Genomic DNA, 22,764 nt, shown 5'->3' on the forward strand with positions numbered 1-22,764 from the left:
AATGTCAGGCACAGGCAGAAAGCTGGCGGGGGGGGGGGGTGCAGATGGCTCCTGGCACCTGCTCTGCTCGGGGCCGTCTGCCGAGCTGCAGGGGGACAGGAGGCTGAGCTGAGTCCTCTTACAGAGCTCCCCCAGGGCAGGGTTGCTTCGTGCCCTCCTGATCCAAGCACCGGGTTGCTCTAAGGGAGCTGGGAGTAAAAGGGTCTGAGAGGGATCCCTCACTTAGGGTGTGGGCACAGCTCTGCCTTGTTCCTGGCTGTGGCCCTGAGCAGGATCCCAGCAGGGCTGAGTGCGGGGTGTGCCCAGAGCGAGCTGCTGGGGGTCCTAAGGGGGCCGAGGGGTCCCGGCTGGCACAAACCCTGGGCAGGGTGAGGAGCCCTAAAATCAGGGTTTTAGGGTGAGCAGGACATGAAGCACGGCTCAGTGCCCGTGGCTGAGATGGGTTCGTGCTCCCAGCTCGGAGCCCAGGGCTGAGAGCATCGGTGGAGGGATGGAGATGGAGAGAGGAGGAGGAGGAGGAGGAGGGATGGAGGAAGGGAAAAGGGGAAAGGAGGGAGGGAAGGAGGAAAGGGGGAAGGAGGAAAAAAGGAAAGGGGAAGGAGGGAAGGAGGCAGGAGGGCAGCACCTCCCGGTGGAGAGGATGGAGGAAAGGGAACCCCCGGAGAGGGACTGGAGCAGGAGCAGGAGCAGGAGGAGCAGGAGGGCTGCCAGCCCCGGGCAGGAGCTGCTCCTCTACCCAACGGGGCCAGAACCGAGCCGAGCCGAGCCGGGCGGACCCGTGCCGGGCCGTGCCGTGCCGGGGCGCTGTCCGCGGTGCTTGGAGGCGAGCTGGGCGCTGTCCGCCGTGCTGCAGGGAGCGGCTCTGCCCGGCACGGCCCCCCCTTGGCCCGGCACTGCCCGGCCCCCTGCCGGCTCCCCCCCCCAGCAGCCGGATCCGGCCCCTGCAGCCCGGCCATGGAGCCCGCAGGCCCGGCGGGGGCCGGCTACAACGAGGCGCTGCTGCACAAGGTAGGGGTAGGGCAGGCAGCTGGGGGGGCGCAGGAGGGCTGGGGGGATGCGAGGAGCCCGGGGGGGGGATGCTGGGGAGATGCGGGACCACCGGCCGGGGGCAGGGGGCAGCCCGAAGTTCCCCCACTAACTCCCTCCTCGCCCCTCCTGCCCCTCTGGACTCGGTTTGCAGCCCCCATCCTGGTTTGGGAAGGTTTGGGGGGGTCGGTTCCGATGCCGGGGGGCGGTGCGGGGGTCCCGGGGGGCTCGGACATGGGTGCAAAGCGGAGCTGGAGAGGGGCCAGCCCCGCCGTGCTGGGGGGCAGCCGCAGCCCGTGCCCCGCTTGCAGGAGGCACCCGAAGGAGCCGGGACACCGCCGCCCTGCTGCTTTTCAAGTCCTTCTCCTTGGCCCTGGGGCCGTTTCGTAACCCCACATGGCCGGGGGGGTGCTGGGGCTGCCGCTGCCCCCGGCTGGCTCAGGCTCTGCTGCAGGCTCTGCTGGAGCACAGCCCCGGCTCCCTGCGCCCAGGCACTGCCCTGCAACTCCGGGAAGCAGGAGGAGATGCTGATCTCTGCCACATCCACTTGTCTCTCCCCCCCCCCTTTTTTTTTTGCTGTCTTCACGCTGTTTTCCTGCAGTCCCGAATGCGCCCGTGCAGGGCTTGCACTCCTAGGGGCCAGAGCAAAGCAGGGGGCTGGGGGGAGGCAGGGAAAGGGCTGGAGCCCGGAGGGTTTCCCCTCGCAAACCCCAGCCTGTCTGACATCCCACTTTACTCAGGGCAGCGTGCCCAGCCCTTGATTAGCAGGAAAATATCAATTACTACCGACTCATTCCTGCTGCACACCGAGAAGAGAGGACGTGCCCCTGGGGATGACTCGAGAAAAACTCTGAATCTTCGCAAAGTCTTAATTAACTCCCTCATCCCCAGCAGCACGCTGCTGCAGCCGGGCTCCATGCTGCTGGAGATGAGTTTCCAGGCAGAAGAGCTGCCTGGGCAGGTCACCATCCAGCCCCTCGTTCTCTGCCTTTTCCCCGGGTGTTTTGCTGCCGCTGCTGCCTGGGTTGCTTGTCATGCAGAAACAAGAAAGCTCCGGGGCCATGAGGCAGCAAATACCTCAAGAGATCCGGTTCCTGCCCGAGGAATCACATTGCAGATGAGCTGAGAAAGCCCCGGAGAGCTCGCTCTGGAACCAAGGTTAAATTGATGCTGGTCGGGGGCTAAAAGCAGGTCTGAGGGGGGAGAGAAGCAAGGTGGAAATGGAAGCAGGGACGGCAGAGGTTTGTTCTGGGCTGTTCCAGAAAACTTTCGCTTGGCACGGGATGACAGGCTCTGCTTTCAGGTGATGTGACCCGTTGCCAAATCGTTCTTCCTTCCGGAGGATGCTCGGATCCACTCAGCTGGAACAAGCCCCGGGGGAGGAGAGCGATGTCCCCGCTGAGCCACGGTGCTGGGGGGGGATCAAACAGGGATCCCCTGGGGGGGTTTTGGGTTGGTGCCCAGCCCCTAGGGCTGCTGTCTGAGCACTGCAATGCAGCCCCTGCTGGGGCTGAGCCTGGGGAGGGTCCTGGGCTCAACGAGAGGGGCTCAGACACCCACCTGCCTGCAGCGGGATGGCTCCATTTCAAATATAGAGCAGGTAAAAACAAGTGCCAGGTTCTGCTGACCCAGGAGCAAACCTGTGGGGCTGGGCTCCAGCAGCTCAGGGAGCCCACGCACAGAGGAGTGCCTCTCCCTTCCCTGCCCTCCCTTACCAGGACTGGTTTTTGGTTTTTTGTTTTTTTTTTTTTTCCTTGCTGGGCTTCCAGGCGCTGCAATTTTAGCTCAGGTCCAGCTGCCACATGCTAAAGCTTAAAAAAAAACAAACCAAAAAAGTAACCTCAGCCCACGTGCACCATCCCAGCTCTCCTCCTGCTCGGCTGGCACTGGAAATGCACCTCCCTAAGCTGCCTTGACAGCCGTGCAAAACCTCTCTTCTCCAGGCTCTCTAGCCCCAAATCTCTGCTCGTGCGCTGCCAGGAGCGAGATCCCAGCACGTTTCCTGCTTGGGTTCACCCCCAGCACCCATCGATGGCTCTGCCTCCTCTCTGCCCGGAGCTGGCAGTGGTTTTGAAGCGAGGACACTTCTCTAGGTGCGGAGCAGCCCCAGGTGAGGAGCTGCTGCCCTGTCCCTAGCCCAAAGCTGCAGGCAGGATTTTTTGGGGTCGGGCAGCTCCACCTGGCTCCCTGCAGGGGTGGGGGGGGGGGGCTGAAGCTGCCTCTGCCCACGCAGGGCACGGGGACGGCTTCCCCAGCCTGCACTCACGGTGCCCTCCTCTGGGTTGTGGGCCCTGGCACGTTGTGCCGAGTGCTTTTTATTTCCCATTTTCCAAGCAAAAGCGTTCCCACGGGAAAACAGCGGGGCTGAGGGCGTGCTGGGGCGGGCAGGCTGTGGGAGAGGGGGGCTGGAGGGAGGCAGGGAGGATTTGGAGCTTCCCAGGGGGCAGCCTTGGTGTTATCACAGCTCAGGGATGCCCGAGTTGAGCTCTCGATGGCTGGGGAGCAAAGGGGTTTCCTCCGTGCTGTACCCCACAAAGCCCCAAGCTTTTCCCGAAGCCACCAGCAGCACGTCCCCGTCCCCTGCTGCCGTTCCTGCGGTGCTGAGCCGCTGCCTCTCCCCGGCAGATCCAGATTTCTACCATGATTAAGTCATGAAGCAGCTCCCGAGTCGTCTCTGCTAGAAATCCCGGTTAAATTATTGATGGGGAGCCTGCCTTTTGTACAAGTTCCCTAAATCCCAGGGCCTGGAGGCTTCCTGGAGCTCAGCCCAGCTCCCCCCCTCCATAATTAATGCCATCCCCTGCATTAACCCTGCCCAGAGCTTTGCTGCACCTTGGGGCACCGGTGTTTTACTGGAAATAGTGTGTGGCCCTAAAATAGCACCGGGTGCTGGCATCCTACAGCAACAACCCCTCCTGGGGTCTTCCCCTGTGGCTGCTGCGGGGACGGTTTCTTCTGAGGGAAAACGTGGATTCATTGCGTTTTCTGTGGGATCTGTGGGTGCCAGGAGCTACGGGGCTGGGCGGCGTGGGAGGGGGGATCCCCCAGGGCACGAAATCTGCTGGGGCAGGGGCGAGGTGCGGAGCCCAGGACGGAGCAGGGCTGCAGGAGCTGCAGGGTCTGAACCCCACGGGGAAACTGGGGGGCAGCAAAATGATGTGGGCACGGGCAGAGGTGGCAGCACAGGTCCCGTGCTCGGCAGAGCTGCGTCTATAGGAACGCCCACGTCCTGAAGGACGGGGCCAGAAGCACTTCTGGGCGAGCCGTCTGCTGGCCGAGTGTTTATTCCTCCTCGTGGCGCTGGGACGGGGCTCCAAGGGCCTCGGTTTCCTGGCGGGACGGAAATGTTTGCACCCGGGGGCTTTGCAAACAAATCCCAGAGCTGGCAGGGAGGGGAGGGAGAGCCTCGTGCTGGGGCAGGGCCATGGGTTAGGGATGCTCCAAGGGGTGGGAATCCCTCCCCAGGCAGGCAGCAGGACCAAAGGTGACGGCGAAGGACAGGGCACCACGGCTCGAACCATCTGGCCGTGGCGCCCGGCAGCCTGTGGGGACAACCTGCTGCCCAGCGGGGCTGCTCACGGGGCCGGGCTGCCCCCCTGCTCCTGCTGCTGCCACCCCCGAGACCCCTTCCCTTCTCCTCCTTCCCCCAAAACAAGCACCCTGGGGGCACGCTGGGGCACCGCCAGCCCCCGTGCGCTGATGTTCCTTGGCGCGCCCCTTGCAGACCATCCTGGTTGGAGACAGCGGCGTGGGGAAGACGTCTCTGCTGGTCCAGTTTGACCAGGGCAAGTTCATCCCAGGCTCCTTCTCCGCCACCGTGGGCATTGGCTTTACGGTAAGAGCCCGGTCCTCGGGGCTGGGGCTGGGGGAACCGGGCAGAGGGCTGGGGGGGGATTCGGAGCCGCGTTTGGGGCTGGAGGAGGCGCCGTGCGGTGACCCCATGGCGAGGCCGTGCCCACGCACAGCCCCTGCATCGCCCCTGGGGAGTCTCCTTCAGCAGCCAGCGCGGGTCCTGCCCGTACAAAACTCAAGCAGATGGTGGCAGAGCTGCCAAAAGCCCCAGGCTGCCATCCAGAGCTATTTGTAGAGCCGCCACGGGGCTGGCAGCGGCTCCGGAGCGTGTCCCCCCTGCCGGGGAGCCCGGATCGGAGACCCAGGTCTGGGACCCCACACACAGCAAGGCCAGCCCCACGCAGCGGGTTCGCTCCCTGGTTCAGGCCAAGGAAGCAGGGAAACGTGGTGCTGTGCCCCTGGGGGGGCTGAGGAGGCTCAGCCTCCCCCCCCACCCTCCCCAGCTCCTGGATATTTTATTTTTCCCACTCCAAGAGGCAGCGCAGGCAGGCGATGCTGCGCCGGGCTCCTACCCCTTGTCCCCAGCTCTCCCCCCATGCAGTGAGCTCAGCTTGGCCCCGGGGGCTCTGGAAGCGATGGGGGGCTCCTGGCCAGCCCCCTGTGTCCAGCCCTGTGTCACGCTGTCCCCTTCCCTGTCCCCATCCGCTCACAGCTCGGAGCAAGCAGCAGCCAGCCCGGTGAGCCCCTGCGGGGCCGGATCCCCCCCATCCTCCCTCCCAGCACCCCGCAGCAGGGTTTGGCCTCATCCAGCAGCTCCACGTGCCCTGGTCCTCAGCTCCGGGCACTGTGCTGGCCGCAGAGCCCGCAGGAACCCCAAATGCCCCGGCTGGGACTGGAAATCCTGCTGCCATTTCCACGTCCCCAGGGGCAGCGAGGGGGTGGCTGCAGCACGGAGCGGGTGGCGGTGCCGGAGCAGGGGGCTGGGATCAGGATCTGTGTCCCGTGAGGATCCGCTGGGGTCCCGGGGGAAATAAATCAGGGGCTGAAGGCACCAGGGGGAGATGCCCGCGGTCCCTGTGGGGCCGAAGCCCCCAGCAGCCCTAAAGGTGTGGGTCTGGACACGGCTTCGTGGAGAGGTTTTGGGGTGATGCAACCCCCCGGCTCTCCCCGCGGGACCTCTCCTGCGTTCCCACACCTGGGCTTATCCCAAATGAGTCGGGAGAGGCACAAAGCCCCAAAGGTGGATGCAGGGGGCTGGGGGCTGGGCGAGGGTCCCGGCAGGGGGAGCGGGAGCCCCAGCACCCAGCAGGGGGGGCAGAGGGAGCCCCAGCACCCCTCCGGCTGAGCACGGCAGCGCCTGGCCGCAGCTTCCTGCTAACGGCTCCTGGGGGGGGTGCTGGGGGTGTAACTGGTGTAACTGGGGTGTAACTGGTGTCACTGGGGTGAGCCCGTCCCCCTGCAAGCAGCCGCCCCTCGGTGATGCTGCAGCACCGGGGGTCTTCATCCTTGCAGCCCAAGGGGTTTTGGGGGGGCTGCTAAGTGTGGGGGTGGCCCCATCATTGCCCCCCCCACCGTGTGTGTGTGCACCCGCAGGGAGGTGGCAGGGCTCGGTGCTGCTCGGGGGGGGGCAAGGGCAGAGTTCCTGGAGGAGGAGGAGGAGGAGGAAGAGGAAGGCGGGCCGGGACGCACGGCTCCTCTCGGACGCACCATGAGCAGGGTGGGGGGCAGCGGGGCCCCCCCGGTACCGCTGCAAGACTACGAGGTGGCCGGCAAGGTGCGGGACGGTTTGGGGGGGGGGACCAGGGGATGGAGGCTGGGGCTTGGCGGAGGCTGCTCTGGGTGCCGGCTGCCTCCTGCTGCAGCGGGAGAGAGCGGGGACGGGAAGGGGCAGAGGGTGGCAGGGGGTGACAGGGGGTGACAAGGGGTGACAAGGGGTGGCGGGGGGGAAGGGGGCTCGCTGTGTGGGTGCCAGCCCCGGCAGTGTGCTCGTTGCCTTCTTTAAGCTCGGGATCCCTCCTGGCACGATCCCATTGCCGGGCAGGGAAAGGGCAGCGTGGGAGGGGATGGGGCAGCAGCGGGTACGCGCCGTGCCGGCGGGCAGCGGGGCAGCGCCTGGGCTGGGGCCTGTTTGCTTTGCAGGAGGGGACGAGAGCCCTGTTTGCTTTGCTGTCTGCAGCCGGCAGGGCCCTGGGAGGCAGCGGCAGGGTTTGCCCCAGCCGTGCACCAGCCCCAGTGAGGGGCACACCCAGGGGGGGGCACCGGGGCTGCTCCTGTGGCCGGTTCCCCAGGACGCGATGCTCCGGGGTGGCCGGGGTGGCCTTTGGTGCTGAGTTCCCAGCACCTCCCTTCCTCAGGGGGACGGCAGAGCTGCACCACTGGTCCCCCCCTGGCTCTCACGGGGCTCCCCGCACCCCGCAGGACAAGCCCTGGGGACAGGAGGGGGACAGGAGGGGACAGCGGGGAGCCCGGTGCCTCTGGGGACGCCCCCGCCGACACCTCCCCTGCGCCCACCTTGCAGGTGATGTTACTCGGAGACTCGGGCGTGGGGAAAACCTGCTTCCTGCTGCAGTTCAGAGACGGGGCCTTTCTCTCCGGGACGTTCATAGCCACCGTGGGCATAGATTTCCGGGTGAGACCACCGCGGCCACCCGTCCCCTGGGCAGCGAGGGCGGCCCTGGCTCCCCCGGGGCCCTGGGGACAGGCTGGGGGGACGGACGGACAGATGGACGGATGGATAGGGGCTTCGGGGCTTTTAGGGCCTCCGAACCCCAAACTGTCTCCCAGCAGCACCAAACGTGGTTGCTGGTGGCTGCTGAAGCTCCTGCACCTCTCCGCGGCGGGGCTGCACCAGCGGCTGCGGGCGGAAGAGCGAGCGGAGCGCGGGCACTTCCCCTTCAATTAGCGAAACTAAAGTTCGTTTGCGCTCATTTTACACCTAAAATCCATCCTGCGGGATGCTTGGGAGCTCCACCCGGCCGGGGCTGACACCTCGGGGGGCGAGCGATGCTCCCCATGGAGTCACCCTGCTCAGCCCCCGTGCCACCCGGCCCCGCTGCCCTCCCCTCCGGCCGCTTTCTGCAACCAAACCACGGCCGGGCCCCCACCTCTGTGGGGAGGCAGCGTTCAAGCAGCTCGCCTGCCGCCAGGAAGAGCCACTTGCAGCACGAGTTACAGCCCTTTCGGTGGGTTGGGTGCCGGGGGGGAGCCCTGGGCCGTGTTATCGTGGCGCTTCCTCTGCGCCCTAGGGGAAGAAACCCCCCCCGTGCCCAGCACCGCGTGGCCGAGGGGTTGCTGCCGGCTTTTGGGCACCCCCTCGGCCCCATGTTGGTGTCCCACCAGCTGCTGTGTGGCTTCCTGCCCCCCAGCAGCGCGCTGATGGTGCTTTTTTTTCTTTCACTCATCCCACGTCGCGAGCTAACCCCCCCCCCCCCCCCCCGGTTTTGTCCTCGCAGAAGCTGCCTTTCTACCTCAAACAGTTCCAGGAAACCCAATTATTTATACCCGCCTTCCGTTTCCAGACCCACCCCCGAGCACGAGCCTGCAGAAGACTCTTGCAACACCCTCCGAGCAACCCACGCTTTGCTTTTTACTTTTTCTGGAGGGAAGTCCCCGGGCTCCGGGGTTCGGCTCAGCCACGGCTCGGTGCCCCGAGCCGCTCGCCTCCCCGCCACGGGGGCTGGGGCAGGAGCAGCCCCCAGCAGGACCCCCCCCGAGATGCCCTCAGAGAGCTCCACGGGGACGGCGTTTGGCCGATCCCACAGCGTCTGCTGGCCCTGAAGGCTCTCCTTGTCTTTGCCAGGGCGCACGAGCGCGGAGCCAAATTCCTCGCGACGCCCAGCGAGGACACAGGGCGGCTTTATGCCGGGCAAGCACCAGGGGAGGCTGCTCGAGGGCAGCCCCGCAGCCCCCCCCCCGTGACCCTGTGCCCCCCCAGGAGCACGGGGTTTTGTAGCAAGGGGGCTCCATCCTGCAGCCCCAGCTCCAGCAGCGGGGCCCTGTGCTCACCGCCCCGTCCTCTCCTTCTCCCCCGCAGAACAAGGTGGTGGCCGTGGATGGCGTGAAGGTGAAGCTGCAGGTGAGGGTTGGTTTTTTGGTATTTTTTGGGGGGGAGCAATTCCCGGCCCTGCTGCCGCATGAAATGGGCTCGGCACCGTGGTCCCACAGGGCTGCAGGGGGGTCCCCAGCCGGCGGGGCGCTGCCTGCTCTCATTGGGACGATTTCTGGCAGATTTGGGACACGGCGGGGCAGGAGCGTTTCCGCAGCGTCACCCACGCCTACTACAGGGATGCCCAAGGTGGGTCGGGGGCCAGGGGGGTGGGCGAGCCCCCCGGGACCTCTCCCCACAGCACCAACGCCCTCGGCCCCTTCCCTTCCAGCCTTGCTCCTGCTCTACGACATCACCAGCAAGATGTCCTTCGACAACATCCGCGTGAGTGCCCCCGCCCCGCGTTCGTCCCCAGGGATTGGGGACACCTGTGTTTTTTTTTGGGATGGGGAGTGGGGATTTTAAGGCTGTTTTGCAACAAGCACCGCTTGTTTTGGGCAGACCCGGGCAGCTCGGAGCTCGTCCCCTTGGGCGCGTTTTGTTTAGGGGCACGGCGAATGGGAAAGTTTGGGGTGGGGGCGAGTTACCTGCAGGGCTGAGGAGGAGAAGGGGTGTTCACAGAGCTCTCCACCTCATTCTGGAATGGTTCCCGCTGGGGAAAAAAATAATAATAATAAAATTAAATTAAAAAAGGTCTTCCCAGCCCTGTGGGGGGCTGTGCAGGGTGAGGGGTGCTCCCCCCCGACGCAGCCCTGCTGTCCCCGCAGGCCTGGCTGACGGAGATCCACGAGTACGCACAGAAGGACGTGGTCATCATGCTGCTGGGCAATAAGGTGCGTGTAGGGCCCCCGTTCCCCTCACCCCGAGGCTGTCCCCGCCCTGACCATGCCTCCAAGGAGGGATGAGGCTGGGGGGGTCCCTGCCCTCCTGGGGGATCCAGGCTGGAGGTGACCCCAGAGGGCTGGGGGGGGCCGGGGAGCCGCGTCCCTGGCAGCCAGAGGAGGGCAGCACGAGGCTGAGGTTCCTGGCACGGGGTGATCCCAGTGTGGGTGCTCCCGCTGTGGGTGCCGGGTGCTCAGCAGGTTCTCCTCTGGGCAATGGGCATTCCTGGCTCCCTGACCCCACAGATCCTGGGAGCCCCCCGTGCGCCCACCTGCCTGCTTTTGGGGTGCCCCCAGCTGGGCGACGCTCTCCCTTTTTCTGCAGGCTGACGTGAGCAGCGAGCGGGCCGTGAGGACAGAGGACGGAGCCTCGCTGGCCAGGGTGAGCCGTGCCCGAGTCTGCACCCCCTGCGACACCCCCACAGCACCCCAAGCACGGGCGCTTCATTTCGGGACCCCGTGTGGCTGTGCCACCCACTCTGCACGGTGCCCAGGCCTGCATGGCACAGGTGGCACAGCAGGGAGGGGAGGTGACCCCGTTCCCAAACCCCGCCCAGCCAAAGGGGGCGATTTTGGGGGGGCAGGAGGGGGTCTGGGACTGCCCCCTGATGGGGCCGTGCCGCCCTCGCAGGAGTACGGGGTGCCCTTCATGGAGACGAGCGCCAAGACGGGGATGAACGTGGAGCTGGCCTTCCTCGCCATCGCCAAGTGAGTGCACGGGGCTGGGAGGGGGGGGGCGAAGCAGGGGGTGTCCCCCGGGGGTAACGGGGCCCTGCCGCCCCCAGGGAGCTGAAGCAGCGAGCGCTGCAGCCGCCGGACGAGCCCCGCTTCCAGATCCACGACTACATCGAGGCGCAGCAGAAGAAATCCGGCTGCTGCGCCTTCGCCTGAGAGCGCCGGGCAGGGACCCGGGCGCAGGCAGGGCTGGGGCACAGCGGGGCCCAATCCTGCCCCCGGCACCCAGGGCTGTGCCGAAGCAGCGGGTGCAGGAGCAGGGACATTATTCCAGGCGTGGTGCTGAGCAGGGCCCGGATCCTGGCGCCCTGCGGGGTGGTGCCGGGGGCTCGCCGTGCGCCCCAACCACGGCGCGGTGCCCGCCAGCCCAGGGGACGTGGCGGTGCCACCGTCACCCCAGGACACGGCCCCAGCACCCGGCCTCTCCTCCCCTGCGGCCGCCCGTGCCCCCGCTGTGCTCCCGTCCAGCTGCGAGGGCCGGATCCTGCCCCGCTTCCCCGCTGCTTCCCCCCGGGGAGCCGCCGGACCCATCCCGGTGCCGGTGCCCAGCCCTGGTCGCAGCTCCTCGCCGGCACCTCCGGGGGTGTCCCCGCCTGCCCCCCGCCTGCCACAGCTGGAGCAAGAGCTAAAGGAGCCCCCGGTGACTTGGAGCACACGCGGCAGTTTGGAAAACCTTCATTTCCCCCCGGTGCAGCTGTGGGGTTTGGAGACTTTTCTTTTTCTTTATTTAAGGGAAAAGCTTTTTGCATTTCCGCCCCCCCCGGACCAAACCAGCTGCGGCCTCGCGCAGGCTGGGGACGGGGCTCAAGCGGCCCTTGGTGGTCTGGAGACCTTCTGCAGGGTCCCTGGACCCGTGGTGGGTCGGGGGCACTCGTGCGTGTCCCAAAATGAGCTCTGGGGGCTGCGGGGTGCGGGCAGCAAGGCTCGGGCACCGCGGGGCTGCGGCTCCGGTGCTCAGCATCACCCCCCCCCCCCAGCACCCTGTGCCATGCAGGGCACCGGGACAGGAATATTTGGGATGGGGAATATTTGGGATGGGGAATATTTGGGACAGAGAATATTTGGGGTGCTGCTGGAGGTGCTGAGGGCAGCTGCAGGGCACATGACCCCCATGCACAGGGGGGCTGCCGGGCACAGCACCCCCTCAGCACCCCCCCCTGCCCCGGTGCCTCCTTCGCCCCCGCTGTCCTGCCGGGTGTCTCTGTGCGAGTTTACAGATTAAAGCTGGGTATTTTGGAGGCTTTGCATCCGCCTGCTTTTCTTTTTTCTCTGCCTGAGAAATCCCTGCCCCGGGCCCGCGACGTGGGAGGCTGCCGCGGCCGGGCTGCAGGGGAGCGGGACGGGGACCCCCGGGACCCCCGCGGTGCCTCGGGGTGGGAGAAGCCCCCGCTGCCCCCTGCTCCTCGCCAGGGCTCTGCCCGCACGTTTCAGCCAGTCCAAAGGTGAGAGGGGAGGGCTGAGCACGGCCGGTTAAATTAAAACCAACCTCCTCCCCTGCTGCTCCGGCGGTGCGGAGTTCAGCATTCCCCAAATAACTCCGGCTTCCCACCAATGGCATCCGCCTCTTGGCTGAGGTCGGCAAAAAAAAAAAAAAAAATATGCTGGAGAGCTGCAGCACAAGCAGACGTCGGCTCTTTTCTGTTCCCCACCCTCCGGCACGAGCTGTGCCAGCGTCCTGGGGTTGCTGGAGCAGTGTCCCCAGCGGTGTCCCCAGCACCCCAAGCTCCGCCGGGGACCCGAGCGCGGTGCCCCAAGCACGGTGCCGGCTGTTTCCTCTCCTCCTTATCGGGGCTCCAGGCTCGCAGCAGCCCCGCCAGGGCCGGGTTTTGTTTCCTGAATTCGAGGAGCCTTCCCCGAAAAGCTCGCCCGCTGCTCCCCGCCTCGGATGAGGAGATCCGGGGGGGGTTTTGGTGCTCGCAGCCCCTGCGCTGCGGGGCCGTGCCGGGCACACCGGGCGCTTGGCCTGGTTTTCTCCCGTTGGTTTCCTCCTCTGCTGTGGGATTCCTCCCGGTGCCGTTCTCAGGGCCGAGCGGCAGCGGGGTGATGCTCAGCGGGGCGAGGAGACGGGCGGCCCCCCCCTGCTCCCCATCCCTCCCGGTGTCGTTGCCTTCCCCCGGCGCTTCTCAGCCCTCCGCAGCCCCACGGGGCCGGAGCAGAGCCTCCCGTCCTCCCCAGCTGGCTGGGGCACAATTAACTCTGCTTAATTAAGCGGCCCCGAGGACCTTTGGCCGGGCTGAACTCCAGCTGAGGCCGCGGAGCCCGGCAGCGAGATCTGCCCCCGCAGCCCAGGCTGACCCCAAAACCTGAGCTCCCCATTTCCACAGCCCCCTGCGGCCACTTCTGCTTTCCAGGAGGGCGCAGAGCAGGGCAGGGCCGTGGCACAGCCGAGCCCCCGGGGGTTGCCCAGCCGGGGAGCGCCCCGTGCCCGCGGAGCCGGGTGCTGAGCAGGGGCTGGGGACGGTTTGGGGGCTGCGTTCCCGTTCCCACCACCCAGCGGGTCACCAGCGTGCGCGGCCTCCCTGCAGCTTTTCCCCTTTCCCGTGCCGGGCAGCTTCTCCCTGCTCCTTTCACTTCTGTGCACCCTGCAACGGGCGGTGGGGTGACCCCACTGCGGGCTGGGGGTGACCCCACAGGGGAGCGGAGCTGCAGAGGGGTTTAGGGGTGATCCCACAGGGGAGTTGGGGCGGCCCCATAGGGGAGCAGGGCTGCAGCAGGGGGCGGGGGTCACCCCACAGGGGGCCAGGGGTGACCCCATGGGGGGAGTGGGGCTGCAGTGGGGAGCTGGGGTGGCCCCAAGGGACACTGGGGGTGGCCCCATGGGGCAAAGGGTTGGCAGAGGGAGTTGGAGGGAACCCCATGGGGGAGCAGGGGGGACCCTATGGGGGACTGAGGTTGCGGCAGGGGGAAGGGGTGACCCCACAGGGCACTGGGGGCGCCCGCACGGGGGAATAGGGCTAAACAGGGGGGTCGGGGGCAACCCCATGGGGGTCAGGGGGCGACCCCACAGGGCAGTGGGGCTGCAGAGGGGGTCAGGGGCAACCCCATGGGGGTCAGGGGATGACCCCACGGGGCAGCAGGGCTGCAGTGGGGAACTGGGGCGACCCCACAGCGACCTGGGTGCACCCCCACGGGGGTCAGGGGGCGACCCCACGGGGCAGTGGGGCTGCAGAGGGGGTCAGGGGGCGACCCCACATGGCCCCGGGGCGCCCCCCCCAACCCCCGCGCCCTCGGGGCCGGGGCGCGCCACGGGGGCGGGGCCTCATTTCCATAGCCCCGCCCAGTCGCGTTCTATTTGCATAACCCCGCCCCTTTTTTCCTAATCGGGAGGAGGCCACGCCCCCCTCTCCCTCCGATTGGCCGCCTCCCCCCGGCGGCCCCGCCCCTGGCTATAAAAGCCGTCGGCGGGGCGCGGGGCGGCGCAGAGCGGGCGCGGTGCAGGCGGCGCCATGAGCAGCGCCCCGACGGGGCCCGCGGCGGCGGCTCCGCGGCTGTGCTGCCTGGAGAAGGGCCCGGACGGTTACGGCTTCCACCTGCACGGCGAGAAGGGCAAGCCGGGCCAGTTCATCCGCCTGGTGGAAGCCGGCTCGCCGGCCGAGCGCTCCGGGCTGCTGGCCGGGGACCGCCTGCTGGAGGTGGACGGGGCGAACGTGGAGCGGGAGAGCCACCAGCAGGTGGTGGAGCGGATCCGGGCGGCCGCCGGCTCCGTGCGGCTCCTGGTCGTGCAGCCGCAGCAGCCCGAGGAGCCCCCGCACAAGCCCCCGAGCCCCCCCGACGGCGGCGAGGCTCAGCGGGACCCCCCGACGGCGGAGCCCGTGCTGCAGGAGAGGAGCAGCGGCGGCAGCGAGCGGGTAATTTGGGGGGCAGGGGGTGGAAGGGGGGGGCAGGCGGCGTTTTACACCCCTAGAGAGATTTTGTCGTCCCCCCCCCGGGCCGGTGGCGCCGCGGTGCCCGGCGGGGAGCGCTGCAGCCCGGCCGGCCTCGGTGCCGGCTTTGTCCTTTGTTTGCTGGTTTGCAACGCGCTTACACCGCGGTTTGTGCTCGCTGCTGGTCGATTTTGGGGTCCTGAGGGTGTTTTGGGGGTGTTCAGGGTTCACCCGGCTCTGCACCCCCAGCAGGAGCAGCCCCAGCGTGGGCTCCCTGCCCGCCCCCATCCCTGTGCTGCGGGATGAGCAAAACGGGGTCAAACCCCCCCGGGAAGCTGCGGGGGCGTGAGGCTGAGGACCACGAGTGGGCACAGCGGCACCTGGGGAGCTGCTGGCCCCATCCCGCCGCCCTCTGACCCCTGTGGGGCTGCGGTTTGGAAGCGGGGTTTCGCTTTGCTGCTGCCCACGGTGTTTGCACGGGGGCTGAGCAGCTCTGCTCCCCCCCCCCCCAGCCAGCAGCATCCGGCCCCGCTGTGTGTTTTTGCCTTCAAAGCACCGGGGAGCCCCAGCCCGGGCTGCTGTGAGGTTTTTTTTTAGTGTTGAGCAGCTCCAAAACGCAGCAAAAAGCCTCGGTCGAGCGAAGATTTGGGGCTGCGGCTCCAGGAGCTGGCAGCAGCCACTCGTGCCCTGAGCGTGCCGGGTCTCTGTGCACAGCAGGGATGGGGGAGCCTGGAGCGGGGTCTGTGGGTCCCGGGGGATGGACAACAGGTCAGGAATGTCGGCCCTAACAGCGCGTAGGAGTCAGCGGTTGCACAAACAAAGCGATGTAGAGGTGAGGAATTGAGAAATTTCTGACCTTTCCTGCCCGCAGCGGTTTCTAAGAGACGCTCGGGGCTGCCGAAGATAATACAGCTTCTTGTTTACCCGCTGAAAACGGGTGTTTGTTGTCCCAACACAGATGGGGATGGGCTTCCCGGGAAGCAGGCAGGGCCAGCGCGGTGTCCCCAGGCTGGGGACAATCCCAGGGACTGACGCAGGTGCCCGACCTCCCCGATACCCCCGGTGCCAGCACGGCGCTTTGCTGCGGCTCTGGGACGGGCACCAACGCAGGGTTGGTCCCGGATGGACTTTGATGCCTGGCAGAGCTGTCGTGCTGCGGGGTTTTGCTGAGGATCAGGTGTTTTTACTCCTCGTGTCCCCGTTGGACTTTAGCTCGGTGCCAGCTGCGTGTTCCCCCAGCCCCGCTGGCACACAGTGGGACACCCGTAGGGTCCCTGCCTGGCTAAGGCACCCCTCCGGCACCCCCCTGGGGGTCTGGTGGCCATGGGGGTACAAATCTCTCCCGTCTGGGGGAGTGGGGCAGGATGCTCTGGGTAGGAACACGCGGCCTCTGCGCCTGCAGCATCCTCCCGGCCAGGCTGTGCTCCCTCCCCGTGCAGGGGGCACGTGCCCGCCTCCCATATGTCGCGGTGCCAGCGCTCCCCCCGGGCTAGCGAGACCTTCTGTGCATGCCTTCAGCCCAGACATCCCTCCACGAGCTGGAAAAAAATAAAAGGGCCTTATCTAACGTGGCTTGGGTGAGCTCCCTGCCCTGCTCGTGGGGCTGAGGGCGCTTCGAGGATGTGCGGCTCCCCACGGGGATGAGACCCCAGCACCATCGGCCAGGGAAGCAGGTCAGCTGTGTGATCCTGGGGGTGCTCGAAGGCTTGGGGTCAGCTCAGGGTACCCAAAGGCTTGGGGTGAGCTGGGGGTGCACCGTTAGCACCAGCAGTTTCTCTCTGCACGAGAGCAGGAAGTCGGTGGCGCTGGTGACAGCGGCTGCCACTGCTGCTCGCCCGCCCGCAGCCCCAGACGGTTTCTCAACAGGTAGCAGGAAAAACCCTGTGGCTGGGGGGAGGGCAGGGCCTGGCCCCAAGCTGGGGAAAAAAACAAAGCTTTGGAGACGTCGCCTCGGTTGGGTGCTCGCCGTGCTGGGAAGCCGCCCCGTGGGACGCCGGGCACGCCGTGTGCCTGTCCCGCGGCCCCCGAGCCCTGCCCTTCCCCGCGGCGGCCGTGGGGATTCTCCCAGCGCCGGTCCCGGCGGGGAGCGGGAGGTTTGCATGTGTCAGAGTCCTGTTTGCTTTGTTGGGCTGGACTTGCCTTTATTTGCTTAGCAAGCCCGGAGACGCTCGCTGCCAGGAGAGCTGGCTGTCAGGCTTCCTGCACGGCACCCCCCGAGGATTTAAACCTTCCCGTGTCGGGGCAGGATCTGTCCCCGCTTGCCCTCTGCGACCCCACAGCTCTCCCCATAGCAGGGGCCACCCCCACAGCTCCCTGCCCTGCAGCTGGGTGCGGGCTGAAGGCAGCTGCACCCCTACAAAAGGGATCCAGGGGCACCCGCACCGTGCCGAGGGCGGTTTTGCATGGCCGGGGCCGGTGCCAGGTGGCTGAACTTGGGGTCTGGCCCCTCTGTAGGGCAGGGAACCGTCCCCGGTGCTGGGCTGGGGGCGGTGGCAGCTCGCCGTGTCCTCCCCCCGTGTGGGTTTCCGGAGGCTCCAGCTGCCTGGGGAGCGTCTTGAGAAAGTTTCGTGCTCGCGGAGCTCCGGTGGCTGCCAGCCGCTGCCCTGGCACGGGCTGGGGCTGCTGCCACCAGGGCAAAGCTCCTGCTGCTGAATGCCAGCCCTGCCCGGCTCCTTCAGCCTCCCTCTTGCAGATTCAGTCCTCAATTCCTAAATTTAGTGCTTGCTTCCCCCTGGGAAACCCGGCTGAGCCTCCCGGAGCTGGGGTTTTGGGGTCCTGGGGGTGCAGAGAGGGGCAGTTCCCGGCTGGGAGCATTGCGCTGGGGTAGCTGGAGTTGAACGAGGAAATGAATGAAATTTCCTCCCGAGCCAGCAGCGTTTGGGAGCAGGAGTGGGCTGCATGAAAAGCAGCTCCAGTCCAGCGCTACGTGACGGGGATGCTGCAAGAGGCTGCTTTGCATCCCCTTTGTATGAGGCCCGAATGTATGTGCCAGATTTCAGGACCCGTGTGAATTTGCTGGCCTGGGCGTCCTCAGAGCCGGCGTGTTTCTCTCTGAGTAACCCCAAAACGCAGCTGCTCGGGGCCGCCTACGGGCTCGGGGCTTCTCGCAGGGCTGCAGGGAGCTTCCTGGAAGCTGGGCCTTCAAAAGCTGCCCTGAGAGCTGTCAGCAGGCCGCGAGCACGGCGGCTCTGCGGGTTCTCCATCCCCCTGGGATGGGGAGGATCAGCCCCAAATCCCCTCCCCGGGGCAGGGTGCTCCAGTCCCACGCGGGTTCTTGGAGCGATGCGGGTGTCCTTTTGGCAAAGGGGGGCTGTGCCCTGCCTGGGGACCCCCCTGTGGCCATGGATGGGACCCTGATGGCTGCGGGTCCCGTGCTGAGCCCGGCTTCACCCAGCGCCATCCCCGCGGGAGGTGCAGGAGAGCTCGTGATGAGGCTGTGCGGATAATCCACCCCCGAGCGCAGCACAAGGGCTGCCGGCGCTCGAGGACAAGGCAGCTTAGAGAAATTAGGGCTACTTCCATTATCCTCCTGCCCAGCTCCTCGTGCAGTCATGCAGGATCCTGCCCCACACCCTGGGCACCCACCCCAAACCCTCTCGCCCTTGTCCCTGGCTGCTCCTGCCTTTCCTGGCTGCATTTTAGGGCTCGGTGCCTCGCTGGTGGAGCTGAGCAGCTGCGTCCCCCTGCCCCGAGGTGCCAACGCTCTGCTCTCCAAATCCTCCTCCTCTCCCGGGCGCGCTGCCAGTGCCCGCTCGCAGGGTGCTCCCTCGGGCTTTGTCCCGAGCTATCGGCGTGGAGCAACCCCGCGGCTCTGCCAAGGGCAGCGAATCCCAAAGGCAGGCAGTGGCAGGGACACGCAGCATCACCGCTTCCTCCACCTTTGGGACAAGGACCCCCTCCCCAAGGGCTGGGTGCTGCAATCCCACCCTCTCCGGGGGTGCTGCGAGCATCACCGCGGGCTCCCGTGGCTGGGGCAGGATGCGAGCACCGCTGGCTCCTTCTGGCTGCTGGCACGGTCCCCCTGTCACCTTCGGTCCCCTGCGGGCCCGGCTGGGCGTTGGCGAGCCGTGGCAGCCAGCCTTGGCCCCGCAGGAAGGCGTTGTGCAAGAGGAGCGGGGTTATCGCGGCAGCGGGGCTGTCACCCAGGCTGGGCTGATCCGGTGCCCGTCATAAATGTGTCACCTGCATTGGTGCTGGCCCCAAGGCCGTGACCGTCCTTGGTGACCGTCCTTGGTGCTGGCCCCAAGGACTGAGGTTATCCAGGGGAGCTTCGCGGCGTCATGTGGATGCACCCGGTTCAGGGCAGCACAGGGCAAATGTGTCAGGAAATTCCTGCTGTGCACGCACATCCCTGGGGTGTTCGGGTGCCAGAGGACAAGAGATGGTGTTAACGAGCAATAAAAGCCCTAGTGGGGAATGCTGTGGGGACTCAAGCTGCTGGGGAATCCCTACCCAAGATCGGGAGGTAACGATCAAGGTTATCAGCAACCACAGGCAACTTTTACGTATTTAATATAAATATGGCTCAAGCCCCTCCGTGTAGATCTATAAAAGTTGTCTCCACTGGGCAGCGAGTGCAGCTCACGTACACCACACTGCCGGGCTGTTCCTATTTCCCTCTTGCTCGGGGTTAGCAGTAGGGACCCCCACCCTTAAAGGGTTTTATCTGGGAGCGGGTGGCTGCCCTGCTCGGTTTCCCCGAGACGGGGCGGGTCGGGGCGCATCGTGGGCGGGCTGGGTGGTGCCTCCGGGGCAGGTGAATGTCCCACGTGCCATCACCCCAATCCGGCAGGTTTGGGGTTTTGCAATCGCTGAGGGTCGTGGCCGGGCATTGGGGTGCTGTGGGTCCTGCTCCCTGTCCCCGGGGAGCAGCGGTTCCACGTGTCCCTTCCTTGTGGGGTGCTGGGGGAGCGGGGAGGGTCCCCGCAGGTTCCTGGGTGGGGTGGGATGTGGGTGCCTGCCCCCAGCCCAAACTGCTTCCTCCTCCACCTGCAAATGGTGATTGCAAGCCTGATCCCAAAAGGAAGGGCCTGGTCTCAGGATGCACGTAATAACAGCCTGCCGTAATATTTCACCGCAATTAGCGTGCCCTGCGCCCAATTAACGAGGGCCAGGGTTCATGGGGTGTTCATGGGGTGTTCCAGGACCCGGTGTCCCGGCTGTGGGTGCAGGTCTGTGGCCCTGCTCACGGTGGAAAGGGGTTAGGGGCGGTCGTCCTACAGCTGTCCCCTCGCTGTCCCCTCTCAGGAGCTGCGTCCCCGGCTGTGCCACATCAAGAAGGGCCCCAATGGCTACGGCTTCAACCTGCACAGCGACAAGAGCCGCCCGGGGCAGTACATCCGCGCCGTCGACCCCGACTCGCCGGCCGAGGCAGCGGGGCTGCGTCCCCAGGACCGCATCGTCGAGGTGGGTGACGGGGTGGGGGGTGCCTGGGCTCCCCGAAACTCGGGTTGGGGCTCCCCAAAACTCAGAATGTCACTGATGGGGCCGCTCAGCGTGGCGGTGCCCAGGAGCTGCCCTTTTGGGGCATGGTGACTCAGGGCAGAGCCGTTCCCACCCAGGGGTGCAGCCGAGCCCTGATTCACCCCCTGGGAGATAAGCTGCTGTCACCCAGGTTGTCACCGTCACCCACACGGGGCACGGCTCTCCCTGGGCTGTCCCCGGGTGGGGATCAGCGCACCCCGTGGGTCCTGGGCTGTGCGCGGTGACCAGGGTGGGGGCGAAGCTTTGGGCTCCTTGGGGACCACCTGGAGGAGCCCCATCCTGGCACATGCCCACGCTCCTGCCAGCACGGCCGGTGCAATCCCGTGCTAATCACTCCGAGAAAATCTGCTTTTAATGAGGTTTTCCTGCCCGCTAATCCCCACACATCCCCGGAGGTCGGTGGGGGGCTGTGGCAGGGCCGTGTGCGGGGCCGGGAGGAGCGGTGTCCCCGCTGCCCCGCGGTGACGGTGTGCTGATACCCACAGGTGAACGGGGTCTCGGTGGAGGGCAAGCAGCACGCGAGCGTGGTGGCTGCCATCAAGGAGGGTGGCGACGACACCAAGCTGCTGGTGGTGGACGTCCTCACGGATGAATTCTTCAAGAAGTGCAAGGTGGTGCCCTCGGAGGCGCACCTGGCAGGTGGGTCCGGCGCCAGCACTGCGGGGTCACCTTGTCCCCAGGCCCTGGGGATCTGCTTGGGGGCAGCCCCCGAGCGCTGGGAGAGGGGATTTTGTTCAGAGCAGCCCCGTTGTGCCAGCTCCACGCCCAGATAAAGGCCTCGTGCGAGGCACGTGGCTGTGGGGCGTGCGGGGAGGAGGGTTTATGGCCCTGCCGGTTACTCTTTGACAGGTTTTATGGCTCAGGGAGGGCACGCGGGTGCTCTTCGCTCTCCTCAGCTTGGCCTTGGCCCCCTCCCTGCCCCATGGGCAGAATTTGGGGGTGAGGAGAGCTCAGGGGTTCGGGGCTGGGTGCAAGGGGCACCACAGGGTGGGGTGGGAGAGGGCAGGGTGAGCCCATCCATCAGGACCCGTGTCCTCTCCCCACAGGTCCCCTGCCAGAACCTGTTGCCAACGGTGATATAGAGAAGGTAAGAGTGGTTTTCACTTATTTAATTTTTAAATTAAAACCAAGCTCTTTTACCAAGCTCTGGGCACGGTTTAGGAGTCCCTCCGTTCTCTGCCCGTGGGTGGGTGATGCCCCCAGGGACTGCTGGTGCCCCCCAGGGACAGGGTCTCCTGTGGGGCTGAGCATCACGGAGGTGTCTGCGATGCCTCGTGTCCTTCCTCACGATGCTGCGTGGCCAGGGGCCCTTGTGCAGCCAGTCCTGCAGCCTTCCTCCTCCTCCTCCTCCTCCTCCTCCTGCAGCCAGGCCAGCCTTTAATCCTCCCAGCCCCACTCAGGCAGCACTGGAGGTATTTATTATGCTGGAGCTCTCAGCGGATTACGAGCCGGGAGGAAGGATTTCAGTCAGCTCCCCTCCACCCCCAGGACCTGCAGCAGCCCTGGGGGTGATTCCCAAACCCCATTCCCACCTCTTCATCCTCGCTCTGCCCCCCCCAGGAGAACAGCGAGGAGCTGCGCTCCAGCTCGGCGTCCGAGAGGTCCCCCAGCCCCGTGCTGGCCACGTCACCCGACGGCAGCGAGACCCGCAGCGAGGTAGGGATGGGAGCAGGCAAAAGAGAGGGGGGGGACCGGGGTGAGAAGCCCCCCACCGTGGCACTGAGCGTCCTCTCGCCCCGCAGCCCGGCGTGCTGGAGGGGGACAAGCGCAGCTCGGCGTCCGGCTCCCTCCTGGACCTCGACATCCCGCTGGCCGTGGCCAAGGAGCGGGCCCACCAGAAGCGCACCAGCAAGCGGGCGCCCCAGATGGACTGGAGCAAGAAAAACGAACTGTTCAGCAACCTGTGAAACCGCCTCGGGGCGGGGGCCAGGGCTCCTGGCCCCCCTTTTCTCTCCCCGGCCTCTCCTTCGTCCCTCTCGTCCCTGCCACCCCACCACGGAGGACGGGGTTTGGTGGCCGGTGAGCGTCCCTGGGAGGGCGAGCGGAGGGGTGCTGGGGGTGCCCCCCGCTTCCAGCCTGGCCCCTGGGTGCCCCCCCAGCCCCGGCTTGAAGTCCTGTGCTCCTGGCTAGGCAGAAAGGGGAGATTTGGGGGGGTTGGTGACTTGAGGGTGGCCAGGTTCGATGCCCAACGCTTCTGGTCCCCTCTACCAGCTCTTCTCCCACCCCAACCCCCATCCCAAATCTCCCTTTTTTTCTTCCAAACCTGAGGCTTTTGGTGACCTCTGCCCAGCCCCCGACCACACGATTCCTCCCAGGTCGGTGCTCTTCCCCCCTGCCTGGCAGTGTCCGTCCACCGTGACCCCGTCCCTTCGCCCCGGATCCCCACAGGGACAGGGACATCCCATGGCACCTTGCCCCAGGGCTGTTTTGGGAGAAAAGAGGGTGTCTGGAGCAAGCAATAATCACCTCCTGTGCTCCTGCTCCCTGCTGGAGGCAGAGACGATCGGGGTTTGCATCTCACACTGTTTAATTTAAAGGGTTCTCAATAGCCTGTCTTTTTTTTTTTTTCCTTCCCAAATAAGAGGTTTTCCAATCACACCGTTTGTTTTGTTTTTTGTTTTTTTTTTTTTTTAAAAAACGTATTTTGTGGAAATTCTTCCTGTGGACGTTTTGTTTCCGTGTTTCGCGGTCGAGTGCCGTGCTTTCGAGCTCGAGAGAAATTCTGTTGACTGGAATAAATCTTCCTGACTTCACGAGCCCAGCTGCAGGACAAATCCTTCCGGAGCTGCGTGTCCCCGGCCCCAGGACTTGGTGCCGTGGGGATCCCCGTGTCCCCTTGGGGGTCCTACAACCGGGCTGGGGCTGTCTATTTGGGGAATGGGTATGCTTTAGATGCCTTTGTGGGTTTTATTTTAAATTTCCAGCCATGGAGCCCCTC

At 66.1% G+C, this 22,764-nt stretch overlaps 2 protein-coding genes across 5 annotated transcripts; both read left to right on the forward strand.

Moving 5' to 3' along the window:
• The first annotated feature begins 701 nt into the window (after positions 1-701).
• RAB37 (RAB37, member RAS oncogene family) lies at positions 702-11,717 on the forward strand. Of its 4 annotated transcripts, none has more exons than XM_068655139.1 (9): positions 702-1,008; positions 4,751-4,861; positions 8,852-8,893; positions 9,046-9,112; positions 9,195-9,247; positions 9,631-9,696; positions 10,070-10,126; positions 10,376-10,452; positions 10,530-11,717. In XM_068655139.1, the coding sequence occupies exons 1-9, from the start codon at positions 955-957 to the stop codon at positions 10,633-10,635; spliced, it is 633 nt and encodes a 210-aa protein (XP_068511240.1). In that variant the 5' UTR covers positions 702-954; the 3' UTR covers positions 10,636-11,717. The 4 variants fall into 4 exon arrangements, with proteins under 4 accessions (XP_068511240.1, XP_068511241.1, XP_068511239.1 ...); XM_068655138.1 differs by lacking the exons at positions 702-1,008; positions 4,751-4,861 and adding exons at positions 6,221-6,580; positions 7,337-7,447; XM_068655137.1 differs by lacking the exons at positions 702-1,008; positions 4,751-4,861 and adding exons at positions 6,225-6,592; positions 7,337-7,447.
• A 2,164-nt stretch (positions 11,718-13,881) lies between these two features.
• Positions 13,882-22,582, forward strand: NHERF1 (NHERF family PDZ scaffold protein 1). Its single transcript, XM_068655004.1, has 6 exons — positions 13,882-14,327; positions 19,590-19,748; positions 20,312-20,465; positions 20,873-20,913; positions 21,387-21,482; positions 21,569-22,582. Exons 1-6 carry the CDS (start codon positions 13,926-13,928, stop codon positions 21,731-21,733), a joined length of 1,017 nt encoding a protein of 338 aa, XP_068511105.1. The 5' UTR covers positions 13,882-13,925; the 3' UTR covers positions 21,734-22,582.
• Positions 22,583-22,764: the final 182 nt, after the last annotated feature.

Source organism: Anas acuta, chromosome 18 (assembly GCF_963932015.1).
Source record: "Anas acuta chromosome 18, bAnaAcu1.1, whole genome shotgun sequence".
Classification (NCBI taxonomy): Eukaryota; Metazoa; Chordata; class Aves; order Anseriformes; family Anatidae; genus Anas; species Anas acuta.